Genomic DNA, 26,976 nt, shown 5'->3' on the forward strand with positions numbered 1-26,976 from the left:
AGATCAGATTCTCTCTATCAGCTGTGCTAGCGGCCATTTATTTCTGACACTGGATGATAACATGTTGAACACCACAATGGTAGTTCCGTGAGCTTTTACTTTGGTACTTCCTGTGACTGGGAGTTTCAATTTGCATATTAACCAAATAATTAGTTGCGTCTTAGAAATTTAGATTTAACATTTAGATTTTGATTTAGATTTTGAATTCGATTTAACATGTAGATTTAACATTAAGATTTAGATTTAGATTTAGATTTAATTTTAGATTTAACATTTAGATTTAGATTTAAGATTAATATTTAAATTTATATTTAACATTTACAATTATATTTAAAATTTATATTTATATTTAGCATGTATATTTATATATAGCATTTACGTGTGACATTTAATATTTACATTTAACTATTTAAGATATTTCTAAGATGACAAATATTGCTCTAAATGTCATAAAAGGTCACTAGAAAAAATCACACCGGTTTTTTGCACATGGTTTGTAGCTAAATGTGACAAAGTGTAGCTGGGTTTTTTTCGTTTTTTTTTTAGCATGCCCTGCTTTACAAACGGCGCCCCACAGAATCACTGTCTTCAGTCTATGATTTGTTGCTGTCCTATGATGTTTTGATTGTTTGCTTTTGGTCGTGTTATAAATTTAAGGTTATGTATGTATAGAAAGTCTTAGGCATGTTAATTTAAATCCTTGTATGTATATATATATATATATCTCCTGATTCTATTTTTTATATTTTGAAATGCTCTTTTTTTACTGGCTCTGGCATTTGCTGCTGATCAATGAAGTAATTCTAATCTATTCTATTGTATTCTATTCTACTTAATTGAATTACACTCAAAATGTATGAAATTTAAATTCCAGCACAGATTGAAAACTTACTAAATGAACAGTAAGAATATGAGATTGAACAAACTGTACTCTGATCCAGTTGCTCAGGTTTTAAAGACGCAGTGGCTCAGAATGATCTGATGTATTCTTGAATGGTCCGTGTGAGTGTATGAATGTTGACGTTTTATGGGAGGGGTTCTGCCCATGCCTGGGTACACGTGACGCAGCATGCACTACTGAGCAGCTTTCACAGAAAAGAACAGACATCAAAATATGAGGCACAGAAAACCAAAACACATGAGCCAGAGAGAAAAAACTCCTGACCGCCCAGCTTTATGAGGATGTTTGTCTCTCTGAGGTTTAAGATCCGACCTGTGGAGTAGGTTATTGATTTAAAGGAAAATAGCAGAGAAATCTTCATGTTAGGTAACATGGTTGTCCTCCAGTAAACAATGATTTGTAAAAGCAGAAACTAAGATATCAGTTTAAAGTGGAAGTTCAATATTTTTTGGGCACAAAGTCTTTTAGTTATCTGTGCTGAGCTTTAAGGAATCAAACAAGCAAATGCATCATCACTCTCCATGAAGGCTGTGAGATTACACTGAAAGGCAAGGAAATAATACACAGAGTCAGAAGTGCTTGCAAATGTGTTTTCAAGTCTGAGGAGCATGTTTGAAAGATAAACATTTCAGTGCCAGGCAAATGGAAACTTAAATCAGAGGGAGTAACTGCTACATTTTTGCATTTTAATGAACACATGAGGTGAAAAAAGGAAGAATGCCTTGAAAATGCCAAATAAAAAGTTTCAATGTTAAGATTAGTGCAGTAAAGACTTGAAAACACTTAAAAAAAAAAAAACTTTCCTTTTTGTTTTTTATTGTCCAAATAACTAAGGCAAAATATAGAAACACGGAGAGTTCTCCCCTAGAAATTATGCAGAGCTCAGATTTAATCTTTACGTTGTGATTTTATTGACTGTACTAAATGACAAAGAAAAATATCCCCTTTTTTATTTTTTATTTAATTTAAGTGATATGAATCAATTAATTATACATTTTATTTCTCTTTTACGTGATCATTATGATACTACATACATACACTGAAAACAATCTCTCTTCTCTTATATTTCTACATTGTTTTGGCAAAAAGCAGAGTATTTGCTCTTTTAAAATCCGTACCAAAAATGTATGTTTCATTTTTTCTTCAAAATATTATTTTCAATGACTAAAGCAACATTGTGGTTGAAAAACGAAATAATAACCCTATAACGGACCATAATCTGAACCAGATGTGTTAGATATGAGAGATATTTTGCAGATGAGCTAATTGTCTGTCTTGTGCACTCAGTGTAATCTCGTTTTTCCTGCCTCCCTATCAGCCTTTGTTCCTGTGTCAGTGATCAATGTGCTCCTGTGTGTCTGTCCATGCCTGAGTACACGTGACTCCGCCTCGTCCACGATTCACTCTGTTTAAATGAACGAGGCCCCGCCCCCTGAGGCTGCTCCGGCTCAGCTTTATTCAAACCTGCTTCCTGCTGAAGCCTGTTTTTATCTTTTATGATCTCTTTAAAGGTATTAACATCGAATATTGTAAAAAACAGATTTTTTTCCTGGTTCCATTACTGAATAAAAACAATGTCGCTGCTCTCCTCCTCTCTGAGCAAAGCAGGATCTCCTCGAGCTGTTCGTCCTCCTAGCCAATCAGCGCGCAGCAGAGCTGCACAAGACCCCGCCCTCTGTTCCCTGCGTGTACCGGGTGCTGCGGGAACATTGTGTTATGAAGGTGAAGAAGTACCCAAAGCTGTGCAGCCTGTAGCTCCTCTTCATCACTTCTTTCTTTTTATTCGCTTCAAAAACATTTAAACCGAGGACACACTGGCGTGAAAGCTCCACGACGACACGCAGCGAGACGCCAGGACGTCAAAATAGAGTAGTTTGAGTTAAAGTAATGAAAGAGAAACACGTCCTGCCTTCATGCTTACTTTCAACAAAGAAGAAATTATGGATCTTCGCGACGGGAAGAGGAGAAAGGTAAGCGGCGGCGGCGGATTGGGAGGCGGTGGTTTCGGGGTCGGTTTGCGGGGCTGCAGGCGGAGCGTGGCTGCCAAAATGAAGCGAGAGTTGGGCAAAGTGCTCCGCTCCCGCACGTTGGAGGACAACAACCACACGGAGCCCATGGAGGGAGAGGAGGAAGACGATGACTGCTTCTCCATCAGCTTCCACCGGAGCGAGCGCCTGGAGCCCACCTCGGTGGTCGCCCCTCGGTACAGCCTGCTGCGGGAGGTCGGTCGGGGCAGCTACGGGGTTGTGTACGAGGCGATAGCCCGTAAAACAGGTGCCAGGGTGGCGGTGAAAAGGCTCCAATGTGACGCTCCTGAAAATGTAGAGCTGGCTCTGGCTGAGTTCTGGGCCCTGACGAGCCTGGAGAACCGGCACCAGAATGTGGTCCAGCTGGAGGAATGCGTCCTGCAGAGGAAAGGTATGGCCCAGAAGATGAGCCATGGGAACATGAGGTCCAGACAGTACCTGCGGCTGGTGGAGACCTCACTGAAAGGTATGGTTGACATGTTTACTCCTCTGACAACACCTTTGCACTCATGAAATAGAACAATGCTGGGGTTTAGGAGATCCCAAGAAAACCACCAAAACTCCAGAAATCACGAGTTTAAAGCTGTGAGCATGACAACAGATATTTTACAGCCTTAAGACTGAAATATTAGCTGTGGGAGTCTTTTTATACACACAAATCTGACTATATCCACTATATTCACTCCAAAGTAGGTTAAAAGTGGCCTCTTATGTAAACATGCTCTGTGGCTCTGTGGATGGCGAAGTGGTGCCTAAATCCTGGCACAAGTTTAGTGAAGCACATGCACATCGCAGATTTCTAGAAATGATGCCAAAGAAGCTGAATGTTAAGTAAAATGTGTCATTTATTAATGTAAATAATGTTTACATTAAATCCATTCTCAGTGTTTAATAATGTAAAGTTGAATATTTTGTGGAGTCTGTTGCATGAGCTATAATGAAATGTTTGTGTTATGTTGAAGCTCATTCAGATTTAAAAGTGATATTTATGAATTAAATCAAAGCCTCTGCAGCTGTGTGTTGTGTCACTTACGTATGCAGCTGCTATACGTTGCCTATAGTAGCTGACAGAGTACACTGTGTTTCCCTCAGCTCACAAGAGGACACAGTGTACTACTTGGCAGATTCTGAAAACAATGTTGCTGGACTGAATATTTGGACTCTAGACAGTCATGTTACAGAGTGTTGTTGTGTGCTGTGGTGAAAAACTGGACTTTTAACTAATCAGAAGTAGATTTTTGAGGACTTTCTGTCATTGTTGTCATCAGGCAAGTTTGACCTACTTATCAGCTCCTTTGTTATTGAACAGCAGACCCTATAGATGTGCAGGGAAGCTGTTGAGTGCATCTCCTGATTGGAACAACAATGCTTTTTTCTACCCTGATAGAAACTAAGTATTTTAACAGAATCAGTGCACAGGGGTAGCTTCTTTTCTTTTTTCTTTTTTCTTTTTTGGTGTATCTGTTAAAGTATTCATTCATTCACCTCCAGCCGACTTCTGCTGCATTTGATGAAGTGAGATTGTTAGTAGCATTTTTTAAAGGTTTGTTTTTGATTTAAATGCCATCCCAGCCTTTGTCTTGGTTCACCAAACCAAGTTAAGTAACACAGCCCGAGAGTGGTGGTGATGATGGGGGCAGGTCAGAGTGGGGGAGGAGAACTGTTTGCACACTTTGAAAGACAGTTTCTAGAAGGTGCATTCCTCAGAGGGCTGTGGGGAGAGGAGTGCTGACATTTTAAGAAGCATACATCCAGCTTCTCTCAGTGCTTTCACTTTAATCCGATGGATCTGCTCAGGAAGGTGATAAAAACTCCAGAGTCTGCTGGAGGGAAATGTGCTGATGCATGCATATGAAAAAGAGAGAACAATGCTGCTAAACCAGGGTTAAAACTTCATTTATGAGGCATCTGTCACAGAGACAGAGGGTTAAACTTAGATTGCACAAACTGAGGTGAAAAGTTTTCAAAGAAATTCAGCATGATAATACCAGGAAACAAACACAGCAGGCCCACAACAAATGCACACCTTGAGTGTCAGATTATGCAAACTTTAAAACAAAGAATGCAGCTGGAACAATAAAACATGTGAAAGGAAACAACAAACAGAGAAGAAATGTTGAAGAAATACCTTTTAAATTGTTGTGTTTCAAGGCCTTCAATGAAAACTTTACACCAGTTATGCAAATTTAAGAAGAAGTTTGCTTAAAACTTTGAGAAAACTCGTAAAAAGTCAAAGAATATTGTGTAAATATTCACGTTTGTCAATAAACCACAGCGAGTGTCAGAAGTAAACCCAGAGATGTGTTTGAAGTCAGACAAGAAGGCTTCACTTCTGTTCACAAAAATGGTTCAAGAAATGTTGGTAAACACCTCATGAGAAGTCAAAACTTTGAGGTTTATAGTAAAACATCTGCCCTGTATTTATTTTTCCTGCCTTAAGCAAAAAGTAAACAATGCACAAACTGAATCCAAACAAGGGTCCATGTCTAATGGCACAATTTTTGTCTTTTAATTTCATAAACTTTTATGGTGAAAGTGGCCCAAATTAATTAATTCTTTAATTATATATATAGATATATGTACCAAAAATAAGAACTTAACACCAGCTTAAATTTCAGCTTTAGCAGTGTAGACATGATAATTGACACCACAGTCGGGACATTTCACCTGTTTGATTTGTTGACAGCGTCATCTTTAAGCTAAAGTGATTGTCAGAGGTGTCAGGAAGCAGCTGACGCCGGCTCCCCTCACTTCCTGGTTGTAGTAGAGGAGAGCGACATGGTACATGCTCCTCGTGTGAAATCCACTGTCACACCAGCAGTGGTTTGTGGTTTCAGACATCACATGCGACTCTGTGGAGCAGCACATTGAGCACATCAACAGAATGTGTCACATCATCTCTTGCACGCAACTGAAGGCGCAGTCATAGGGTTATGTCATCAGGGGGAAATCTGAAGTATTTCCAAAGCACTCTTCTGTTGTTATCAGCTCTCTGTCTCATGGCTCAGTCAGACAGAAGTTGCTGAGTAAATCGCTGAACTGGAAGTGAAAGTATCTAGATACTTTTGTGTGATGCTCTGCTGTAGGTCTGAGCGTCATGATGTGTACTCTAGTTTTCACTCACTGCATGTCCCAGTTTGACTCTTGTACCCGTTTGTAATCTTCCTAATCTGTCCATCTTCAATCTGCACTTTGCAGGGGAGCGCATCCTGGGTTACCCTGAGGAGCCATGCTATCTCTGGTTCGTCATGGAGTTCTGCGAGGGTGGGGACCTCAACCAGTACATTTTGTCCCGCCGGCCTGACCCCCACACCAACAGGAGCTTTATGCGCCAGCTAACCAGCGCAGTGGCTTTCCTTCACAAAAACAACATTGTGCACCGCGACCTAAAACCAGACAACATACTCATCTCACAGAAGTCCGGCGCCCCTGTCCTCAAAGTGGCCGACTTCGGCCTCAGTAAGGTTTGTGCCGGCATGAACTCAAAGAACATGGAAGATGCCCCTGCTGCGGCAGCAGCCAGTAAAGACAGCAACCAGAACAACATTGTCAACGTCAACAAGTTCTGGTTGTCGTCAGCTTGTGGTTCGGACTTCTACATGGCCCCCGAGGTGTGGGAGGGCCACTACACAGCCAAGGCAGACATCTTCGCCCTGGGCATCATCATCTGGGCAATGATTGAGCGCATCACGTTCATCGACGCAGAGTCCAAGCGTGAACTGCTGGGCACCTACATCCGTCAGGGCTCAGAGATTGTACCTGTCGGGGAAGCTCTGCTGGAGAACCCAAAGATGGTTCTCCACATCCCGCAGAAGGCCCGGAGCTCCATGTCTGAGGGCGTGAAGAAACTCCTCCAGGACATGCTCGCAGTCAACCCTCAGGACCGGCCAGACGCATTCCAGCTGGAGGTGCGGATGGACCAAGTCACGTGTGCAGCGTGACGACCTTCTCCAGACCTCTCTCTTTTTAACCCAACTAGTCAAAGAAGGGACCCCTTCTCTTCCCAGGTGAGCCCAACTTCCTGTCTTACCTGTAACCACATATCACTCAACATATGCTACTTGAAGAAGGGTCTCTTTAAAGGGTTATTATGGGTATTTTTTGGAGTCGAGTCAATAAGCAGGTACAAAACTTAGTCAGACAAACTGTTGCAGCAAAATTTGAACTTTTGGAAGAAAATGAGTCCACTTTTGTTTTGTCCCTGTCAGGGTCAGAGTTGTGATTGCAGAGAGCGATACAAAGCCATTTCAGCCTTTTTCTCACTTCAAAGCAACTGAACACCTCTGGTAAAAACTGAAACAGCTGCTCTGCTCTCATTCAGTTTAATGCACTTTTCTGCAACTTCTGTGTTATTTGGGATCTTTTACAGCCCATAATACAAACTAACCTCAGAGTTTATTGAGGTAAAATCACTGTTTTTGTGATCAGAGTCTGGTAGTGTTAAAAGAAAGCATTGTTTCTAACAAACAAACAACAAAAAGCATCATCTCTGTGCTGTGCAGGGGTTCCTCCTTGGTGTTTTCAGACACTCAGAATAACAATTGAAGCCTGCGGGTGGTGAAAATAGTGAAAATAAGATCATTTAGAGGACGTGAAGCCTCCTAAAGTTGTTCCTGGAGAGCAGAAGAAGCTGCTGTTTTAACCCCCAAAATAGAAACACAGCAGCAGCTTAATTCACTGAATCCTGAACATTACAGCAGGACAGAGGAGGAGGAGGGGTCAGTGTGCTGAGCTGTTGTGGTGATTAGTGGGAAATAAAACCTGTGACACAGGAATCAGCACCTCTGTCTAAAAGGGAACACTGACCGGTGGTAACCCCCCTCCCCGGGCTGAAAACAGGTAATCTTCCTTTCAGCTGATGCTCTTAGCCTCCACTGGCCCAGTCACTGACTGCTGCGTCATTGATTTTACTGCCACAGGTGGGGTTAAGTCACTGGTTTAAATGGTTTACTGCCTTCATTCCAGAAACGTCCTTCCACTCACCGTGTTTGTAATCACCTTCAGTGTCCAACACTAATTTTAAAACCATTCAGTGTGACTGCAGGAGTGAAAGGAGGTAACAGTGTGTTCCCTTTCTGTCAAACCACAGACACACTTTGCAATTAGCTTGAGGTCCAGGTGCTCTCAGTGCAACTTCATGAATCAAACAGGCAAAGATTTCAGAGCCAGAAAACATTTGTGTCTTAATTTTAGTCATGCAATGCTTTAAAAAATGCACAAAAGAGGTTTTAGTTATAGAAACACTAGCGTTTCCTCTGCTTTAAACCCTTTTATTAGGAAGTGATATACCCATAATCCCACACTGCAGGCACAGACTTTGTTTAAACTACTGTAAGCACTAAAGGAAGAGGTCAGAGCAGGAAATAACTTGTCGAGCTTATAGCTATTATTGCTGCTTCTCATTAAAATCAGATCAGAAGCTGTGATAAACAGAAGTTTCATTTAAGAAAACCACAAATCAAATCACGGAGTGAATCAGGCTGTGAGAACAGCCAGACGACGCTCTGGCTTCGCCACTTCTCTCCAAATAGTTCCTAAGCCGAGCTGCTCTGAATGTCACCACAGAGGAAACGGGATTAACAGGAGCGAAAGAAGCTGCTGACGTCAGGACACAAAAGTCAGACACTGATTCAGCTCACAGGATGTTTAAAGCGCTCATCGTTTGGTCAACTTCAACACACGACTGACAGTCAGAGAGAGTGAGCAAGCATTGAAGTGGAGGTGAAGTTAGGTGGGGGGAGAGGAAGGCAGTAACCACAGTGGGAACGGAGCAGGGTGCAACCCCTGCCTGAGGCTGAACCTGGGCGTGTTGGGAGGGTGAAGCAGAAAGCAGGTATTTGGCACAGGTGCTTTAACTTGTCATGTACTGTCAGGTTATCCCAGTTCAGAATCACACCTCACAGTTAATCACACCAACACAGAAATCTGACTTCTGTTTGATTAAAGTTGTGGCTGCTCAGGTCGCTCCTCTCTGTGGTTTTTAGGATGTTCCCACTTATAATTAAAACATTTAGTCTGGAATCCAGTACGAGGGTTTCCAAACTGGAGCAAACCGACCTGACTGTATTGGTCTCTTTGTTGGATTCAGATTCAGGGATTCATCTTTGTTTTGATGACCTGATGAGATCAACGTTTGTATGTGACACAAGAAACACGTCTCCACAAAAATACAACAGTTCAAAAACAACCTTCAAAATGAGCCGACAGATCAGTAGTTTTCTCTTTTAGCTGGTAGAACTGTAAAAACTGAACCTTTGCAGCTCTGATCTTTAGATATGAAAATGCAGAACACATTCCTGGAGCTGGATGCATGGTGTAGATCTCTTTAAATGCACATTTTCTGGATTCGGAAAAATACATCTTAACGTATCGCCTTGACATACCTGAAGTTGCGGAAGGTCTGTTCTTTATAAGCAGAGAATGTTGATTTAGTATTGCACAGATTCAGCAACGTTTTTGTGCAAAGAATCGTTGCATCAGGCTGCCAGATTCTGGATGTAAACTATTTCTTACTTTCGCCTCCTGTTGCTGAAACTACGGTGGCCTTTGAGGACAATTAGGTACTTATACAGGTACCCACCAAAATCTGTCTGTGGAACAGAGTATCAGTTCATGTAGAATCAAATGGTACCATGTTTAAGTACCTAAACACATCCTTGTGACTGTGGGGGAGTGAAAGAGTCTGTGACTTTCCATAAATGACATGAACACAGCACTGCAAGGTTATATTTTGAGCGATAAATATGTAAAATTGAAAAACTCTGAGATTTTAATATTAATGTAATGTAAACACACACAAAAGTACTGAAAAATGGTACTAATAGGTACCTAGGTACCAGACATCAATACTGTACCGTTTCAAATGTGAAACATACCCATCCCATCTCCCAGTTTGAACATTCAGCATTGTAACTTTAGGCCCTGTGTCCACAACAGTGCGTCACCCAAAAACGCAGTGAAAAAAAAATTTGCGTTCAGACGGGAACGCTGAGGGACTGAAAACGCAGCAGTGAGCATGCCAGGCCTGTAGGTGGTGCTATAACTGTCTTGTCAAGAAGCAGCTTGTGGGAGACCTCCACTGAGGTAGAGTTGGGTTGATCTGGTGTATTAGTGAATGCTAAGAGCAGAAGTGGAGCAACAGATGCACGTTTTGTTAAAGACAGTCAGCAGATTCAGCAGATTGAACTGCACAACATGGTGGACCACAACAAATGCTGGTGTACTGTTTTATGTGCATGTGCAAAGCGCAGCCTGATGTCAGCGTCACTCTGAAAACTCTGGCTTGCTGTTTACACAGAAACAGTGGCTGCAGCAGTTCAGGAAGGCTGTTTTGAAATGTTTCTCTTTAAGGTCTGCTGAACTGCATTTCGTGGTTAACAAGAGGCCAAAACGCAACAGTACCTTTGCATTTTGTCCTACAGCCGTCAACATGTAAATGGCCCCTTGTAAAGACATGTTCAGAATATGAGAACGCAGAATACCCTTTTTAAATTACTTATTTTTAAGCTTTTAGTGAATTTAGCAGTGGGAGTGAAAAACTTTTTGGTAAGCATCTCAAAAAAGGAGCGGGAAGGTTTTTCTCTGAGTTTTATCAGGATAAACCTCTTTGTTTGCGTCCCCTGGATGCTATCAGCTGTGAAATGTCAAACTGCATCGTCATATCTCTGTTATCTGTCTGCTTCAAATAATGTCAACCCTGCAATCGACTGAAACTCTGAAGAATTTAGTTGATTGCACAACCACTGCTCATTTAGCAGTTTTCGATCTTCAACCAGCAACAAACATAAAAGGAAAAGGAAATATAAAATCTTTATTTATGAGTTAACTAGATGCATGTGAAGAATAGATCTTTATTTCAGCCTCTCTCTGACAGGGTTAATGTAAATGTCTGTCGGGGGCTTTGACCGCAGATTTGCTGACATAACCTCGTCCACTTCACCGCCTTCTGGAATAATATTTTGGTTATTGTTGACAGAGTCTCTGCCTCCTCCTCCTCATAAAACAAACACCCTCCTCTGCAGGAAATAACTTTTCCTTCTGCAGTGACATCCAGAAAGCGTCCGAGTTCCATCTGAATTGTCTCGGCTTGTTATTTGGAGCGGAAACATCTTGCAGCACATCAACTGGCGGCTGCGTTGATGTTCGCCGACCCGAACGGTGCGCCCGTTGTTTGAACTTGAACTCTCCATTGACCAGGACTAAGCCTCTTGTTTCGTGGGACAGTTAGCAGCGACCATTCCCCGTTAACCCTTCATTATGAACCTCGCCCACTCCGAGATCTGCCCCCTCCCCTTGCCTCACCATGTGACATAACCCTCTTCAGCTCCCAGCTGGCTCTGAAGGCGAGGTTGCGTGCTGGAGACTGGCCTCATTCTCTCGCGGGATGATGGGATACTGGGTTATGCAATGAGGTTCTCTGTGCACTGGTTCAATGGGAAAACCTGTCATCTGTTGGGGGGGGGGGGGGGATTAGAGGGTGTAAACACAGAGGGGAGGGCGGTGAGCTCACTGTATTTATGTCAGGAGCTGGTTAACCAGAGGGACAGCTGATGACAGCACAGCAAGGAGACGGGACACACACACACACACACACACAGAAACACTGAAAGTTATGACGCACACACCACATGGTTTCTGGAAGAGTCTATGAGAGCTGCTCTGTGATTGGACCGTTCTGTTTACATCTTTCCCTTAACCTTTGGGGTCAGGATAGAGCTCAACAGCAGGATCCAAAACCAGCAGAATCCAAAACTAGCATGAGTACTATTATCTGTGCTTCGTGTCCTTATTACCGGACACTATGTGACCGTGGTTATCTGAATACCTCAGAGCTGTTCAGTCCCTGTGATGCAGACTGTTCAATGTGAGACTGTAGACTCTCTCAGGAGGAGGAAGGCTGAGCTGTCGTCACAGAATGCAGCAGCAGAAAAATAGTGGGAGTGTAAAAGATGGAGCTGGCTGAACAGAGTACTGTTGTGTTTGTGTTGATTGTGCAACATCTGTCTGCTTTTGTTTCCAAAACACCCTAACTCAATGTGACATCACTCTATGGATGCCATACCTCACTAGTTTGGGGTTTCTTACCCAAAGTACAGGCAGTTTGTGATGGTAAAGCTGCCATGTTGCTCACAAAATCTCACAAAACAAAGTCTAAGTTGTCTTTGCCAAAGTGTCTTAGGATCTATTTCTGCCAAAGTTGAGCACATGAAAACAAGTGTCAAAATTGAGCTCCCATAGATGTGAACGTCATTTAATCTCTGGATTTTGTGCACAATCCATTGTTGGACTCTACCTGTTGTACAAAAAAAAACTCAGCAAAGTTTTCCAGTAAATGTTGAAGCTTACAATTAGCGATGGGCAAGTATTGATACCAGGGATCAGTGCTGGGCCGATACCAGACTCATTTCTAGGTAAAGGTATTTGTGAAGGCAGCCGATACTCAAGGCAAAAAATCTGTTGTCAAAAAGTCTTCCAGTAGTGGGCACCACATTGCCCTGGTTTGACACCACGGTAACTGAGTGTCATGTCCTATTCACACAATTTGAATGAACCAAGGAGAGGTAATTAAACTGTTTTATTTGCACTTAAGTTGATTAATAAAATACTTAAACTCTGACTGACACTTTTGTTAATTCATCAAAAACAAACAGTAAACTCAGAGTTTTTTGTGTTTTATTTGGACTTAATGGCAGAGTGACTGTGCTGTCTTTGATCAAATTGATCTGTCACTGTTAAATGAAATTTTGTGTCAAAAAAAGAGTAGCAGTATCCGTGATTACTCAAGAGGGGGTACTTATAGGGAGGTAGTACTCATATCATACTGGTATTGGTCTGTAAAAAGTGGTGTTGTACATACAACAGGTCAAACAAAAAATAAAAAGAACTCAAAATGAAGCAGGAATCCCTTAGTTTGCATGAAGACCTGCTTTCTGTGGAAGTATTTTAGGTTTTAAATGAGCATTGGGTTGGTTTTACAGGTGTTATGACACATTTGTTCTGCAGCTGTAAATAAGCTGCCATGTTATATCTGATAGCAAATGGTCCAGATTCATTAAAAACTCTGGTATTTCTCTAACCAAAAGCCTCAGGTTGTAAAGCTAACACCTCTTACACAAGTGCACCCTTAAGTTTTGGAGGAAGAAACACTTCAACCTGACAGTCTCAAGTCCAGTCCTGTTGACATGGGGGGAATCACAGAGGACAGGATATGTGATCTGTTTCAGTCTGTGACTCTTCTGTTTGCATGATATGTGTGAAAACAGCTGTAGCGTCTCAGACCAATAATCAGAATCATTCTTGCGGTGGTGGTGGATTTGTTTTTCATTTGAAGTCTGAAACTTGTTGCTAAAAACAGTAACATCTCTTCCAAGAGGACTTCAGTTTGATCCCAGGTCCTGCCTTTGTGCTTTCAGACGGCAGAAGACTGGAGACATAGTGACACAAAGACTCATTTTTTACTCACTATAACAAAAGAAAGACTCCTGTGTTCAATGTGTTTAGAATTCTCTTTAAAACAGTCTGCAGTCTCTAACAGGATTGTCAGTGTAAAAACATCTGTAAGGACTCTGTGAGGTTGTCAGAGTCAGGAGCTAAAAGTAAAGAGTGATACTGCGTTATGTAAGTCTGTAAATGTTGCTTATTTTGAGTGTTGACTCTCTAGAGTCGTGGATCAGGTGCAGGAAATCCCTTCAAACTGATATCCTCAGCCTCCAAACAGAACCATGTGTATCTGTGACATCCTCCTGACATCATCTACCTCACCCCTCCCTCCTCTCTCCCTCCTCCTCTCCCTCCTCCTCTCTCTCCTCCTCTGGTGGACAATAGGAGCACTGCTTCTGGTTCGCAGCTTATAGATCACGTCGGGTACATTTTGTCCTCTCGCTGCCTGCCTGCCTCTGAGCCATGTGCCGCCTCTGTCTAAACCAGGACAGAGCGCTGTGAGCCTCTGCCCTCCCCTCGTCCACGCTCTTTGCTTTGGGAGCCTTATTTTGTTTTTTTATTGTTGACTGTACAAGCTGGCATTTTAAAAGTTGAGCCATTTTCAGGGTGTTGTCTTTGCAATACATTGATGAATTCCTCCACATACTTTAATGTCATGTAGATGTCTTAAAGCGTGTGTTCATCTTTCTGAGATCCTTTTATCTTGTGTCACTATTTATAAAGAGGAGCCTAAAGTTCCTCCTGAGTGCAGTCTCAAACCTTCATTTCCTCCACATGTTGGTATGTTCTCAGTCCTCTCCCACAGCAGGGGGTCTCATAGAGGGACTTGCCAGAGAGGGGCCACCTTTATGCGATTTTTGGGAGTGGGTGTGATGAGCGCATTTGCGTTCTTATGCAACATGCTCGTAAAAGTGAGCTTTCAGTAGCTGAGCTTGTAAATATTTCCTCTGGGCCCTCAGGGTACAAAGCCAGAACTGCAAAAACGAGTTTGATGGGGAGAAACACGGCTTTGTTTTGTGCTGTTTACTCAACAGAGGGAAAGGCATACAGGAAAGCTGGGCTTCGCTTTGACTTTCAGGCCATTTCTCCTTAAAAATAAACAGACTGGACACAGCTGAAGCTCCCAGTACAGTACTGGAACAGTCCAGAAAGTCCCACCGCGCTGGGTAATACCACGTAACCACATCTCTTCCACCTCGCTGTGCCCATTCATGGTGACTGTGTGGCAGCTAATGGGTCGTAAGCCCTTAATGCCGCGCTAATCTCTGTGCAGATTGAGCGCCGCCTTTCATAGCCAGCTGCAGGTGCTGAATACGCTCATGGTCTGTGGTTCTGTGTTCTTTAAACGTTTCTGACAGAGCAGACAGGGTTGATTTTGGCGTGTAAATAATAGATGGAAGCAGGCGTGGTCACATCTGGTGTCAGGGTGCTAGGTGTTATTTGAGGATTTTTGGATTTGCTGTGTCACCGCCGTTATTGACTGGCTGATAAGACATAAGCACTTCTAGATGGTGGGATTATCTGAGCAAGCCAATGGAGGAACAAACTATGAATCAAATCAATTTTTTTAAAGAAGGAATTCAAACACTAAGCTTCACAGGCCAAACTGTGCAACTTTCAGTCTCTTAATGACCAGAAATTGGTTTTAACAAAGCTGCAGCATAATCCTTTGTTAGAGATGTCAGGGGAGGTGTTAGAAAGTGTGCCAAAAGTTATTATTTTTTATGACAAACATGCTCAAGTTGTTATTCAAACTGCCCTATGAAAAGGCAGTTCGTTTGATAGTTCGATGGCAGTTTTTGAAACGTTAACCGGTTACATCACTTGCTATGAAGTTGCCAGACTTCATTCACAAAAATGATCACAATAATAACCAAATGGTACAAACAATTTATGACCTTTTTGTGAGCTAGAAAAATGATTTTGGGATCCAAACTTAAGATTCAGTGTATCAAATCAGGCTGTCAGTGGACTGGTTAATCGGAGTGAAAGGGGTTTTGAGCAAGCAGCCTTAAAGGGACAGCAGCTAAAACAAAGGATTTCAGACAGAGGATAAAATAAGCATTTTCTAAAACACCAGGGACGGTGAAATAGGCATGTTTTCAAATGTAAGTCATAAAAAGATAATTGGGGGGGAACCAAAGGGGACAGGATCAAGACTGGAAGAAGCACAATACACCCCCGAATTGGTCCTTACTTAGGAATACAAATGTTTATTTTAATTCAAAGCTGGAAATGTCTGTCTAAGCTGTAATTCTGCTTCCCTCCATTATCATGACCTGCAGCTCTGCTGTATTAATGCTTTAAGACTCTACTACCTGGATGTAAACAGTCACAGATGACAGATATCATCTGGTAGTGAAATGTGGTTCCTAGACCCTTTTCTGACATTTTTTCTTAACCTTAGACAAGTTGGACCACTTGAATTTAACTTTCTGTTTAAAGTGGAAATGGGTAAATTAGTCATGACAGAATGGCTAATTTCTGTCCAGCTCACAAAGAAGATTCATGAAATAAGGTTATTTGTGCCATGGCAATATATATATATGTGATTTGTTTAGTTTTTGCTTTCCCTGGCTGAACTTTTATTGGACCTCTTTGCCCTGTTGATACCTTTTCTGACAGTTAAAAAGGTTTCACTGAGGCAGCTTATAAGTTTGAGGTTTTATGAATAATTTAAACCTCCTATCATGATAAAACGGACTGAGCACTTTGTATAGCAGCTAATTTTGTTCTGGTTGAACCGTTCCTGTTGCGTCGTTTGTTTTGTATTACAGTTTTCTGGATCTGTTTTTGTTTGTGGCTTTTTTTAGTTTGACTTTCTGAAACGCTTGGTCAGGTCTACACGAAGAGGAACTTGTTGTCAGCTCACACCTAAACTTGCATAATCCAGAGTTTAACTTAGCTCAATGTGTGACATTGCATGCCACAGCACTACAAAACCACCCAGAGCCCGTAAAACGCCAACCCTCTCCCTGCAACTGCTTATCATAGAGAAAGCTGCCACAGTGTTCCAGCCCCACCAGAAACCAGCCCCCACCACTTCCCCAAAGATACCGGTCTCTGCTGGTTTTTAACGAGACAGGCTGCTTCTGGGTTATGCAACAACAAATGTCTGAGGAGGCAGCAGGCCTCAGTTTGTCCAGGGTCTGCCGGGCTCAACACTCGCCTTGTTCCTCGAGTTTTTGCTTCTTTATGCAGCTGGGATAAATCAAACAGAACAACAAGCTGAGCGCTTATAGGCTGGCTTCAGCTGGGGTTCAACCAGAGGAGAGGTGTTTATATGTTATAGTATGTTTTTTCAGGAGTTATCTGCACACGCTGAACGTCTTCATAAGCCTTAGGCCACTGTTAATCTTTTTTTTTAATCACTCCTGGATAAAATCTGTGTTACACTTCCTCCTTAGTCGGAATTTGAGCTTCAAAAACATGACCCCCAACTGCTCATTTAGGTCCCGTTTACACAACAACGTTTCATCTGAAAACGCTAAAATGCTGTGAAAAAAATCTGCGTTTACAGGGAAACGGTGATGGACTGAAAACGCTGTAGTAAGCATGCCAGGCCTTTTAGCGTTTCTAGTGTGAGGCTTTAGCTCAGGAACAAAGCTCCACCATCACTGCATCTTTATATTTTCACTTAGAATCCAACAATAGTGTAAAAACCACAAGCTTCTCCAACCTGTTGTGACTTTGTGGAGGGAAATCTTTATGGATTTGTTATTTCCAACCATCTCCACATCTGCAAAAAGGCTGTTTGTCTCTGATCAATGCGGACATCTGGTCAGCTGCAAGTATGACTCTACACCACTATTACACATCCATGACCTCAAATCAATGCTGAGGCGTAACACCTCCGTCTTTAAGAGGCTGTGTGGAGGAAGCATCTTCTTACAGAGGTCTTTTCTGTAGGGCTGTCAAACAAGAATCAGAACCAACTTTGTGCACATTTTGGCCAAACAATAATTCCCCTCAAGAAGAGAAAAAATGTCGATTTTCAAAGACATGACATAAATGGTCTGATATGAACCTGTCACAGTCCATCCAGCTAATCAAAGTTTGACAGCTTGTTCTGAGTGTTCGTCTACATGCCTGACTACAAAACCTCCACTGTTCCTGAAAAGACTCCAGATCATCGTGTTATCCCCAGTTTGCAGCCAGCTTCACACTAACAGAGGAAGCAAACCTTTAATTTCCACGGCCTCCATGTTGGGTCAGAGCCGCTGACGGAGGCGTGCTACTTTCACTGTCGTCAGTGTGTAGAGTTGTGCAACATATCCTCCGAGGGGTGTTTATTCAGGTATGGAAAACACGCTCGTAAAACGGACCAGAGGTCGAAGAGTTCAGAGACGAGGCTTATAGAAAACTACAGAAAGAGGCTGAACGAGGAAGAATTAGTCAGTCTCCCTGAGGACCGTGAGCTCATGGATGCTTTTTTTAAAACACAACAGATTTGTTGAGTACAAAAAGGATTCAGGTCAGAAATAATAGGAGACTTGAGCTGAATCCTTAAAGTGATTCTCCGGATGGAACAAGTTGGGTCCTATCACAAGATTTAGGGCAGAAATTACCCCTCCAGCAGTGATTTTGTGCAGCAGAAGCCCAGAGCGCTCGCACCAACACCCCCTCCCTGCTCCTCTGCTGGTTTCCTCTGCACTCAGACGGGGCCAGAGTTTACTTGACCAAAAACACAAATAAACGGACTCCCACCGGAAAAATCTGATATCGGTCTGCATTCACGCTTTATTTAGAAAATTTTCAGCGCGTTACTTTCACACAAAAACACCGCTAAATAAGGCTCTAGTTCTCATCGTGTCTCTTCGTCCTGGCAGACTACCTGCGTTTGTTTACATCTGGCACGCCGCGCGCAGACTGATACACTAAGCAGCGAGAGCCTCGTAGACAGCTGTGGCTCTGCAGTGGAGGTAGCGCTGTTTTACGCCACAATGGGGTTCGATATTATTTGATACACTTGCATCATTTTTTGAAAGATTTTGAAGGGACAGTGTGGTTTTGGTGACATCTTGTGACTGTTCCTTTGACTTCTACTGATTACATTGAACTGAAACTGTTCTGTGATGAGAAGACGGTATCTAGATGGGTAACAGCGACACCAGCTGCTGTCATAAATAAGGTGTAGAGAAATATTTGTCTTTGTCTAAAACATAACCATACAGAAAAAGGAAAAAGTATCAAGCGTTGGAAGTGCTTCAATACAATCTTCACAAACTGATCAGGATGAAGTTTAAGTAAATACAAACCACACAGAGTGACAAGGGAATACCAGTGCTGGTGCTGACTTTATATGTGGATATAAACCAGGAAATAGAAATGATTGTTTTCTCTGTGACTCACAGGATATTCACATTGTGACATGTGCATCATTACAGCATATAAAACCAGAGTTAGACGGTAACACGTCTGTAAAGACTGATAAATGATCACAGCAAGAGTGGATTCGATTTTCTCCAGTAACCATGTGTCTTTTGTGTGCACAGTGGAGTGAACGTGCATACAACTCAGAGCAGGGATTGAACAAAACCACAGCTAATCAAGAAAGAAACGCTCCAGCTCTGTCTCTTATTGGTTTGGATCATAATACAATCCTTCCTTGAGTGTGTGTTAGGTCACAGGAGGACACAGAGAGATGATGCACTTGCGAGACGGAGAGAGAAAAAAAAGTTTTCACCCAGCAGCGTCAGGTGCACCAGTGCAAACACGAAAAAATATTAGTCACATTCGTAATACTTTTTAACAAATGTGCAACCAAATTGGTCACATTCTGGTGGCCTGGCTAGGGCCAGCGAACAGAACGCCGGGTGAAACAGGGGGATTTGAATGAGAATAATTGTATTGATACTTGCAGCTGAAAAATCGATACTTTCTGTGAAAATAAAATAAAATGCGATTCATAACGCAAAATCAAGAAAATATGACAGCCCTAGACCTGAACTGAACCACTTAGTAGTAACAGGGCTGAAGAAGAGGTTAGACCACCGAGGTTTGCCCATAGCCCCACCCCCAACAGACCTCCTGAGGGCTGGCCAATCAGAGTGAAGGGCCTTTGTGGATCACAGACCCTTAAAGAGACAGAAGCTCCAACAAAGTGTTTCACACAGAGACTGAAACAAGAGTTTTCTAAAACACCAGGAAGAGGAAATTAGGACTTTTTTGAGCTGTGAATCATGGGAAGAAACAAAATGACACTACACTACAAAAACATGTTTAAAAACCAAATTTTTTTTTTACTGTTAATATCTATTTATATTGAGTTAGCAAAGCCTCCTTTAGCTTCATGTTTGGAATTTTTACTTAATGGGTCATTTCCAGGGACCAGAATCCTGGTTTTCAGTTTCAGAGATTAAATGGGATGCACCAAAAGAAGTGGCCCTGAAATCATGTACGCCCATTACAATGACTTTTAGCCTCAAAAGTGGCTTAACTGTAAACATTGACACTTGAATATGAACTCTGATGGAGAGGCCTTGTATTTCAGTGCTTGTCTCATGTGGAGACTTGAGGAACTGCAGGTTTTTGCTCTACCTCTTTGGCTTCACTTTTTAACAACAGAGGTTTCTGTGGTGTGGTTATCTGAGAGGAACCTTAAAGAGGATGAACTCGGTGACCTGAACTCTCAATGAGCACATCAGGTCAGTTTTCAGGTTAATAACAGGGTTGGATGGTGAGCAGCGTCACAGCAGCATGCTCGAACTTCCTGAACATTTAAACAGATTTAAAAGCGCTCATTCTGGGTGGTGACATAAGCACTTTCTCTGTCCCCATTCTGCACATCATCATCCCTTATTCACCATCTCCAGCCTGCATGCTTCCTGCTAAGCTGACCCACTTGTGTTCAAACCATGTGCTGAGAGGTTACGCAACCTAAAAAGAGGAACAAACCTCTGCCACTCCGAGCTGCCGCTGCTGCTGCTGCTGCTGCTGCGTGTCAGCCTCTGGGCTATAAATAGAGCAGAGCGCTGAACTAAACCAGGACTCAGGCCGGAAACACTCCCAGGTGTCAGCTGGTGGTGTCATCCTGCTGCAGGTGGAGGGAGAGGTAGTCAGAGTGGGTTTACAGTGACACAACTCTTATTGACAGCGGGTCAGGGTCTGCTGAGTCATGGCTGGCTGCAGGGGACAAACACAGCCTGTAGACACCTGTAGCATAAACATAGATAGGAATGATGTATTACACAAGAGGCAGAAGTGGTTTCATTAAGGATGGAGTGTGTCCTGACTTCACTAAAATGAAATAATATTGAAAACCATAACCCTTCCTGATTCACTTTATTATGTATGTTTCATATCAGGACAAACACTGATCATTCAATACAGAGAGTCCAGACATATCAAATATTCAAGAAATAAAATTATTAATAATAATAATTATGCCCCCAAAAAAGAGAAGACAGGTTTATTGTGCCCAGCAAGAGCTACTCTGTGAATACACATACGTTTTTTTTATTTGTGAAATCCTGTTTCATGCTCATGTGACCATTTTTTTAATATTAGTTGTTGATTCATTCCAGACATAAACATTTTCTCGTGGGCATGAAAATATAATTCATATGCATGAAAATACTTTCTTAAAAGCTTGCACAACTTTCTTGTGAGCATGCACAAGGATCTCATGTGTCGGGGTGGGTGAGTACTGGTTACAGGTATTGGGCTGATACCGGCCTTATTTCAAGGTATCGGCACTCGTGAAGGTTTCCGATACCAGCAGCGGATTCTAAAGGCAAAATAAAATCTTACGTTGAGTAGGGATGGGTACCGAATTAGGTACGTTTTTAGGTACCGACCAAATTCTGTCAAAAGTACTGGGTACCGATTCATGTAAAATCAAAAGGTACCATGTTTAGGTACCTAAATGCATCCTTGTGACTGTGAGAGAGTGGAGGAGTAGGTGATTTTCCATGCTGGACATGAACACAGAATTGCAAGGCTATATATTGAAGAATAAACTTGTTAAAGTGAATTTTTTAAATATTTCATCATTAAACAAATTGATATTTTTTTTACCACATAATCACAAAAAAGTACTGAAAATTGGTACCGTAGAGTACCTGTACCAATTGCCAGGTACCAGGCATGGGTACCATATCGTTTCAAATGTGAAAGGTACCCATCCCTAACGTTGAGTTAGTCCTCCTTGCCAGTAGTTGGCGCTTCATTGCTGCAGTTTGACACCACAGGAAATGTGTGTCAGTTACTGTTCAGACAACATGACTAACCCAGGGAGAGTGAACAGTTAAACTGTTTTATTTTGCACTTCAGTTTGTAAAAAAAAATAATAATAATCTGACAGTTTGTAGTTCCATTTAGCTCGGAGTTGTACTTGTTATTGGTGAGTATTTAGAGGGAGAACTTGTACAGGTATCAGTCTGAAAAAGTGGTATCAAACATCCCTGTTTATGCATGTACACAGGTTGGGTTTGGTGTGAACATTGGACCTGTTTGTCCTGCTCATGTCTCTTCAGGGGGTCCACAGTCAACAAAAAATATCTAATAACTAGCATACCATATTCTACCTGCCCCAACGGAAGCAAAGATTGGAAAAGACAGAGCTGATCATGTGATTATGAGGTTGCTTGTGAAACTTTTTAAGCCACTACATGTAAAAAAGTTGAAACCATTTGTAATGTAGTTTTCTGTCTTTCTGTTTTCACAGATTCGTTTACGACCTGGACTCGGACTCGGCAATGGACACAAAAAGGGACTCGGACAAATTGAACTGTGAAGAATCCACAATCATAACATGAGCAGGACGGGACCATAATTCCAAACATTTGACACTAAAACTGAAGCAAACTCAGACCACAGCGTACTTCCAGCACCTTCCAGTTACAATAACTGTCACACACACACAAACACACACACACTCACACGTGTGACAGCGTCTCTGAGAGCTGCGGGATGTGAAACCAGGTTCAGGACAAGTTGTGTTTTTATATGTGATGAATATTTTGTTCCGGACGTCCCCGTCACAGGCCTGTCTTCCCTAACATCTGAGTTGAACTCTGGGTGTGTTACATTTTTCTCTGATTGTTAGAGTATGAACCCACAGGCCAGCTCCTCTTTCCTACACGCTTCCCCCAACAACCTTGTGCCTTAGAGACGATTCACGGAAGTGCGATTGGATCTTCAAAATTTTTAAAAAGTGGGGGAAGAACTTCATTCATGACACAAAAACAGAGTTTGACTCGTGCATTCCTCCTGTGGACAAACTAGCATTTCACCAACTGAAGCTTTGCTTTCAAAGAAAACCTTTGATGATGATGATGATGATGATGACTATGTATAAAGTCAGAATGTGAACATTTCCTCTCTCCTCCGTGAGAAATGTCTAAAATGCGCTCAAAGAGAGGACGTGTCGCTCATGTAGGGAGGTGTTTGGTAGTCCTGTGCCCCTTCTGGAGGCAGAAACTGATGATGTGAATCCTTAAAGGTGAAATAGAGGAGAAGTCACCTTTCAGAAGTAGCAGGCCTGTCTCAGATCCATTACTTTTTTAACCAAACATGGTCTAGCAGGGAATTCAACCTGGTTCATTGGCCCCTGTTTCAATCCAAAGAGCTCCTGCTAGACTTTCTTTCTCTGTTTTGTATTATCTGCATCAGTTGGTGGGTTTTTGGTAACTTTGTACTGAATGTTATATATCAAGAAAATTGAGTGTGGCAATTAAGGAATTCGTAATGTTTGAAAACGAGATATGGAGTCAGTGGTTAACTTGCAAACATGTCTTAAAGAGATATCAAGCGATGGTTTTCACAGCCTGACACCTCAGCAGTATTGAGCTCTCTGTGGCTGAATTTCGGGGACTCTCGCAGCAGATTTGAAGCTTTGCCATCTGGAAATGATTCCCCAAATCCAGCAGGACTGTCTCTTCCTTCCTTCATTCCTTCAGCTCTTTATTGAAGTGCTTGGAGCACTTTTCAGCGGCACGTAACGCCCTGTTCGACAAACTCAGGCAGGGTGAGGTTCTAGTCTTTCACCGCCAGTTTCATGCTCTCATCAGACTGTACAGAAGATGTGGACGTACCTTGGTTTTTAACCACCTCAAGCCTCCAATTTGATAACCTAAGATGTCTCCATCAACCAAAACTCTTACACCTCCTACAGAATTAGCTTCATTAAAGCTCCTGTAAGGAGTTTTCAGGTCATATTTCACTCTGTCTCTGTTCGATCCAAAACAGCCAACAACACCACCTCCAACAAGATAAATGATTTATTCTTCATTTTTAATCACAGACCTATGCACTGTTTGGCAGTTGAAGGAAGCAGGATGATGTTTTAGGGAGAAAAAAGGGATGAAAGGCACCACATCCTCAGGGGGCGCCAAATTCAGCACACACTTCCTCACAGATGAGAAAGATGTTTTTACATCAAAGCATCACCTATCTTCCTTCACCGTCTTTAAAATCCAAGTGGGACCATAACTCAAACCTTGCTTAGTCTCCTCTTCGCTCCGCACACCCACAGGTCACGTCCACATCTTCCGTACACTCTGCTTTGTTCACGAGATTCCATCACTACACGTCGGCTGATTTACAGGTGAGACAGTACTTGAATAAACTCCAGGAAAACAGAGACAACAAAATGCTCCAGGTCAAATCTACAGAATGCTGCAAACATGCACACACACACACACAGACACAGAGTAGTTTCAGCGGGAAGCTGAAAAAAGGATTCATTAAAGTAGTCTTTCTCTGTCAGACTCTCCTCAGCTCTGCGTGGTTTTCTGGTTTAGTTCACCATAGTGTTTGTAGATTTTGAGGCATTTTGTGGTGTGGTCCTACCTCATTCTCAGCACTCTGATAAATCTACCTAAGCAGTCTAAGTAGTTTTACTTTCTGATTTACTTTACCTCCTGATTTATTTTACCTCAGACTTTTTGATCTTGAAACCTAACTTCTCTGTGTGTTTTTTTTTTTTTTTGCTCAGCTCATGTTGGTTTCATTCTACAGTTACAGCTCCCATGATGTAAAAATCAAACCTATAGATGTCATATCTGTTTTATACTTTGTAGTCTTGATGCAGTAAGTTTGTTGTTACTCTGCCGGAAGGTGGCTTTAAATGCTGCTGGTTGAAACTGCACCACTTTGTTTAAAGCTAATTAATGGTTCATCAAAGCCTATTTCACACATGCACTCCTGAAAACCTAAAGAAACTTGTGCTAATTGTTTACTGCTGCAGGAAAATGCCCGTGCAAAGTTAAGGTCAGTATTTTGGCTGTCTGAATCCACACATGCAGCTAACCCTAAGAGTTTTTAAGAGTTTTTTGCTCATATGCATGCAGTGGAATTAGGTCCCCAAAAATAATAGCAAAAGAAAAAAAAAAAAAAAAAACAATAGAGACATCCAAATTACATGTGAAGGCAACTAGATTTGACTTTTAAGAGCTTTCTTTGGGGTTAGATCTAGAGAGATGTCATGATATGCCATAATAAGAAAACAAATACTGGGGCATTGCTCCAAAAAAGTTAACATGAACCTTTAGTTTTTGAGTATTTTACACAGGGAAGGATCATCACACATCACCAGTCTGCAGAAAAAAAATCATCCAAACTGAGCCAAGAGTCTGTATCTGAGTATACTGAGACTTTAATAAAATTTAAGAATGTACATCAAGCTTAAAAAACATCACCCTGCATATCTGTAATCTGGGATGTTCCCTTCCATAAAAACAGTCTCAGAATCTGAAAGAAAACTTGTCCAAACAAGTTTGATTCTTCAAAGTTTTGTCATCATGAAATCATTTGTGATCGACTCTGTTCAGCTCCTCTGCTCTGTTATCTGATGATGGGAGCTGTAGCTGTTGAACGCTAACACGACTGATGCTGTGGCTCAAACATTAAGGTTTTCAGTTTTAGGGTGAGAGTTTTTATCATTTCAGACAAGGATTAGTGTAAATCTGTGATTTACTCTTGGGGTGTAGAGTTGGAGACCTGCTTGGCAGTGTTCAGATATATTCCTGTGTCGTGAAGTGTTAAACTTAGCATGGTTACAGACTGTAAATGGCATTGCTGTGGTTGATAGTGCACATGCTAACTGAGGATCTTTGCTGTCTTTGATCTCTAACCTGCGGTCACTGTATCCTTCTGTTTCACCTCTCTGTCTGCAGACTAGTTTAAATCCACTTGAAATCACTTTACACTATGCAAAATGTGTCACTGCCTCATTGTAAACACCGTACAGAGCCACACCGTTCTCAAACAAACTGTGTATAATATATTTGTTATTTTTAGTGCATATTTCCAGTGTGTTCAGAATAATGTTTCACATGTGTTGTAAAATAATGAAGCTGACAGGAGCCATTAGATGTTTGATAAAGCATCGTGTTTTTTGCTGTAAATATGTTTGACAATTTTTCTTGGAATAAATGATCAAAAATAAAATGGTGTGTGTGTCGTCATGTGTGAATCATGTGCCTTTAACATATTTTTGAGTTTATAAGGCATCCGGTTTGACGCTTAAACCGAAGCAAGTGTAAAACTGAAGCCAAAATGTCAGACAGTTGATATCTCTCAAAATACAAAAACTCTCAAAATACAAAAATGAGCAAATATTCAGTACATTTTAATGTCTGAGACTTTAAAGGTCTCATATTTTGCTCCTTTTCTGCAGTTTAATATGGATCACTGATGTCTTCATGAAATGGTAGTAACATGTTTTGGTCCAAAAAGCCAATAAATCAAGCACAGCAGCATTGTTTCCAGGCTCTCATAGCCCCTCTGTTCAGAACGCTCTGATTTAGTGGGCATGGCCATCATATGTAAATGAGCCACCACTGATACCGCCCCGCTCTTCAGAGTCACTGAGAGCGGCGCCACAAGCTCTGAGTGCACAATGTTTAGAAAACAGCGAAGCTTGTTTACCGTAACATTACAGACTAAAACAACAGGCTAACTGCAGCTAAGTTAGAATCCTGAAGCTAACACAGAGACAGGGGGGACACTGAGGAAAAGCTCTTACATCTGCTCCACAGCACACAGCATTTAAAATACTCACATTTCCAGGGTTCGAGGTTTGTTGGTGGATGGTTGGTAATCTCCCCGTTGCTGGAGAGATTTCTCGCCAGATGCAGGGAGAGGAGTGGGCGGGGAGGAGGTTCGGGGGTGTTTGCTCTGGTGGACCAATCAGGTCAGACTTGCTCCTTATTATTCAAAAAAGGGACTCGATGACGTCGGCAAACCCTGGAAATTCCAGACAGCTCCTTTAAGGTCAGGATTTTATATTCACAAGCACTACTAAGTGCAGGTTTCGTCATTAAATATCACATTTTGTGGGCTGGGTGGAAAGCCAAAGACCCACAAATTTAACTAAAAGACTGAATAAAGTGATTTTTGCATAATATGGGACCTTTAAAGTCTCAAATTCAGTAGTTTTCCTCTTTATAGCAGGCTGTAAACATTGTTATTTCGGCTGTCAAGTTGGAGACTTTTAAGTCCCTGTGAGGAGTTTCTAAGTGATGCAAAAAAAGTATTCCTTCTAGATATATGCCTGATCGTAATCCACACTTTGTAATGACATTATCAGCACCAAAACAGGCTATTCCTAAATGCTATTTCTCAGCTTTGCAATTAAGTTGAGCAGAACTGAATTGATTTACA

At 41.9% G+C, this 26,976-nt stretch overlaps 1 protein-coding gene across 1 annotated transcript; it reads left to right on the plus strand.

Moving 5' to 3' along the window:
* Nucleotides 1–2,526: 2,526 nt before the first annotated feature.
* stk35 (serine/threonine kinase 35) lies at nucleotides 2,527–25,710 on the plus strand. Its single transcript, XM_074682205.1, has 3 exons — nucleotides 2,527–3,394; nucleotides 6,127–6,935; nucleotides 22,037–25,710. Exons 1-2 carry the CDS (start codon nucleotides 2,815–2,817, stop codon nucleotides 6,867–6,869), a joined length of 1,323 nt encoding a protein of 440 aa, XP_074538306.1. The 5' UTR covers nucleotides 2,527–2,814; the 3' UTR covers nucleotides 6,870–6,935; nucleotides 22,037–25,710.
* Nucleotides 25,711–26,976: the final 1,266 nt, after the last annotated feature.

The sequence above is a fragment of the Halichoeres trimaculatus genome, unplaced genomic scaffold (assembly GCF_033239565.1).
Source record: "Halichoeres trimaculatus isolate MK-OKI-2021-1 unplaced genomic scaffold, fHalTri1.1 fHalTri1_scaffold_11, whole genome shotgun sequence".
NCBI lineage: Eukaryota > Metazoa > Chordata > Actinopteri > Labriformes > Labridae > Halichoeres > Halichoeres trimaculatus.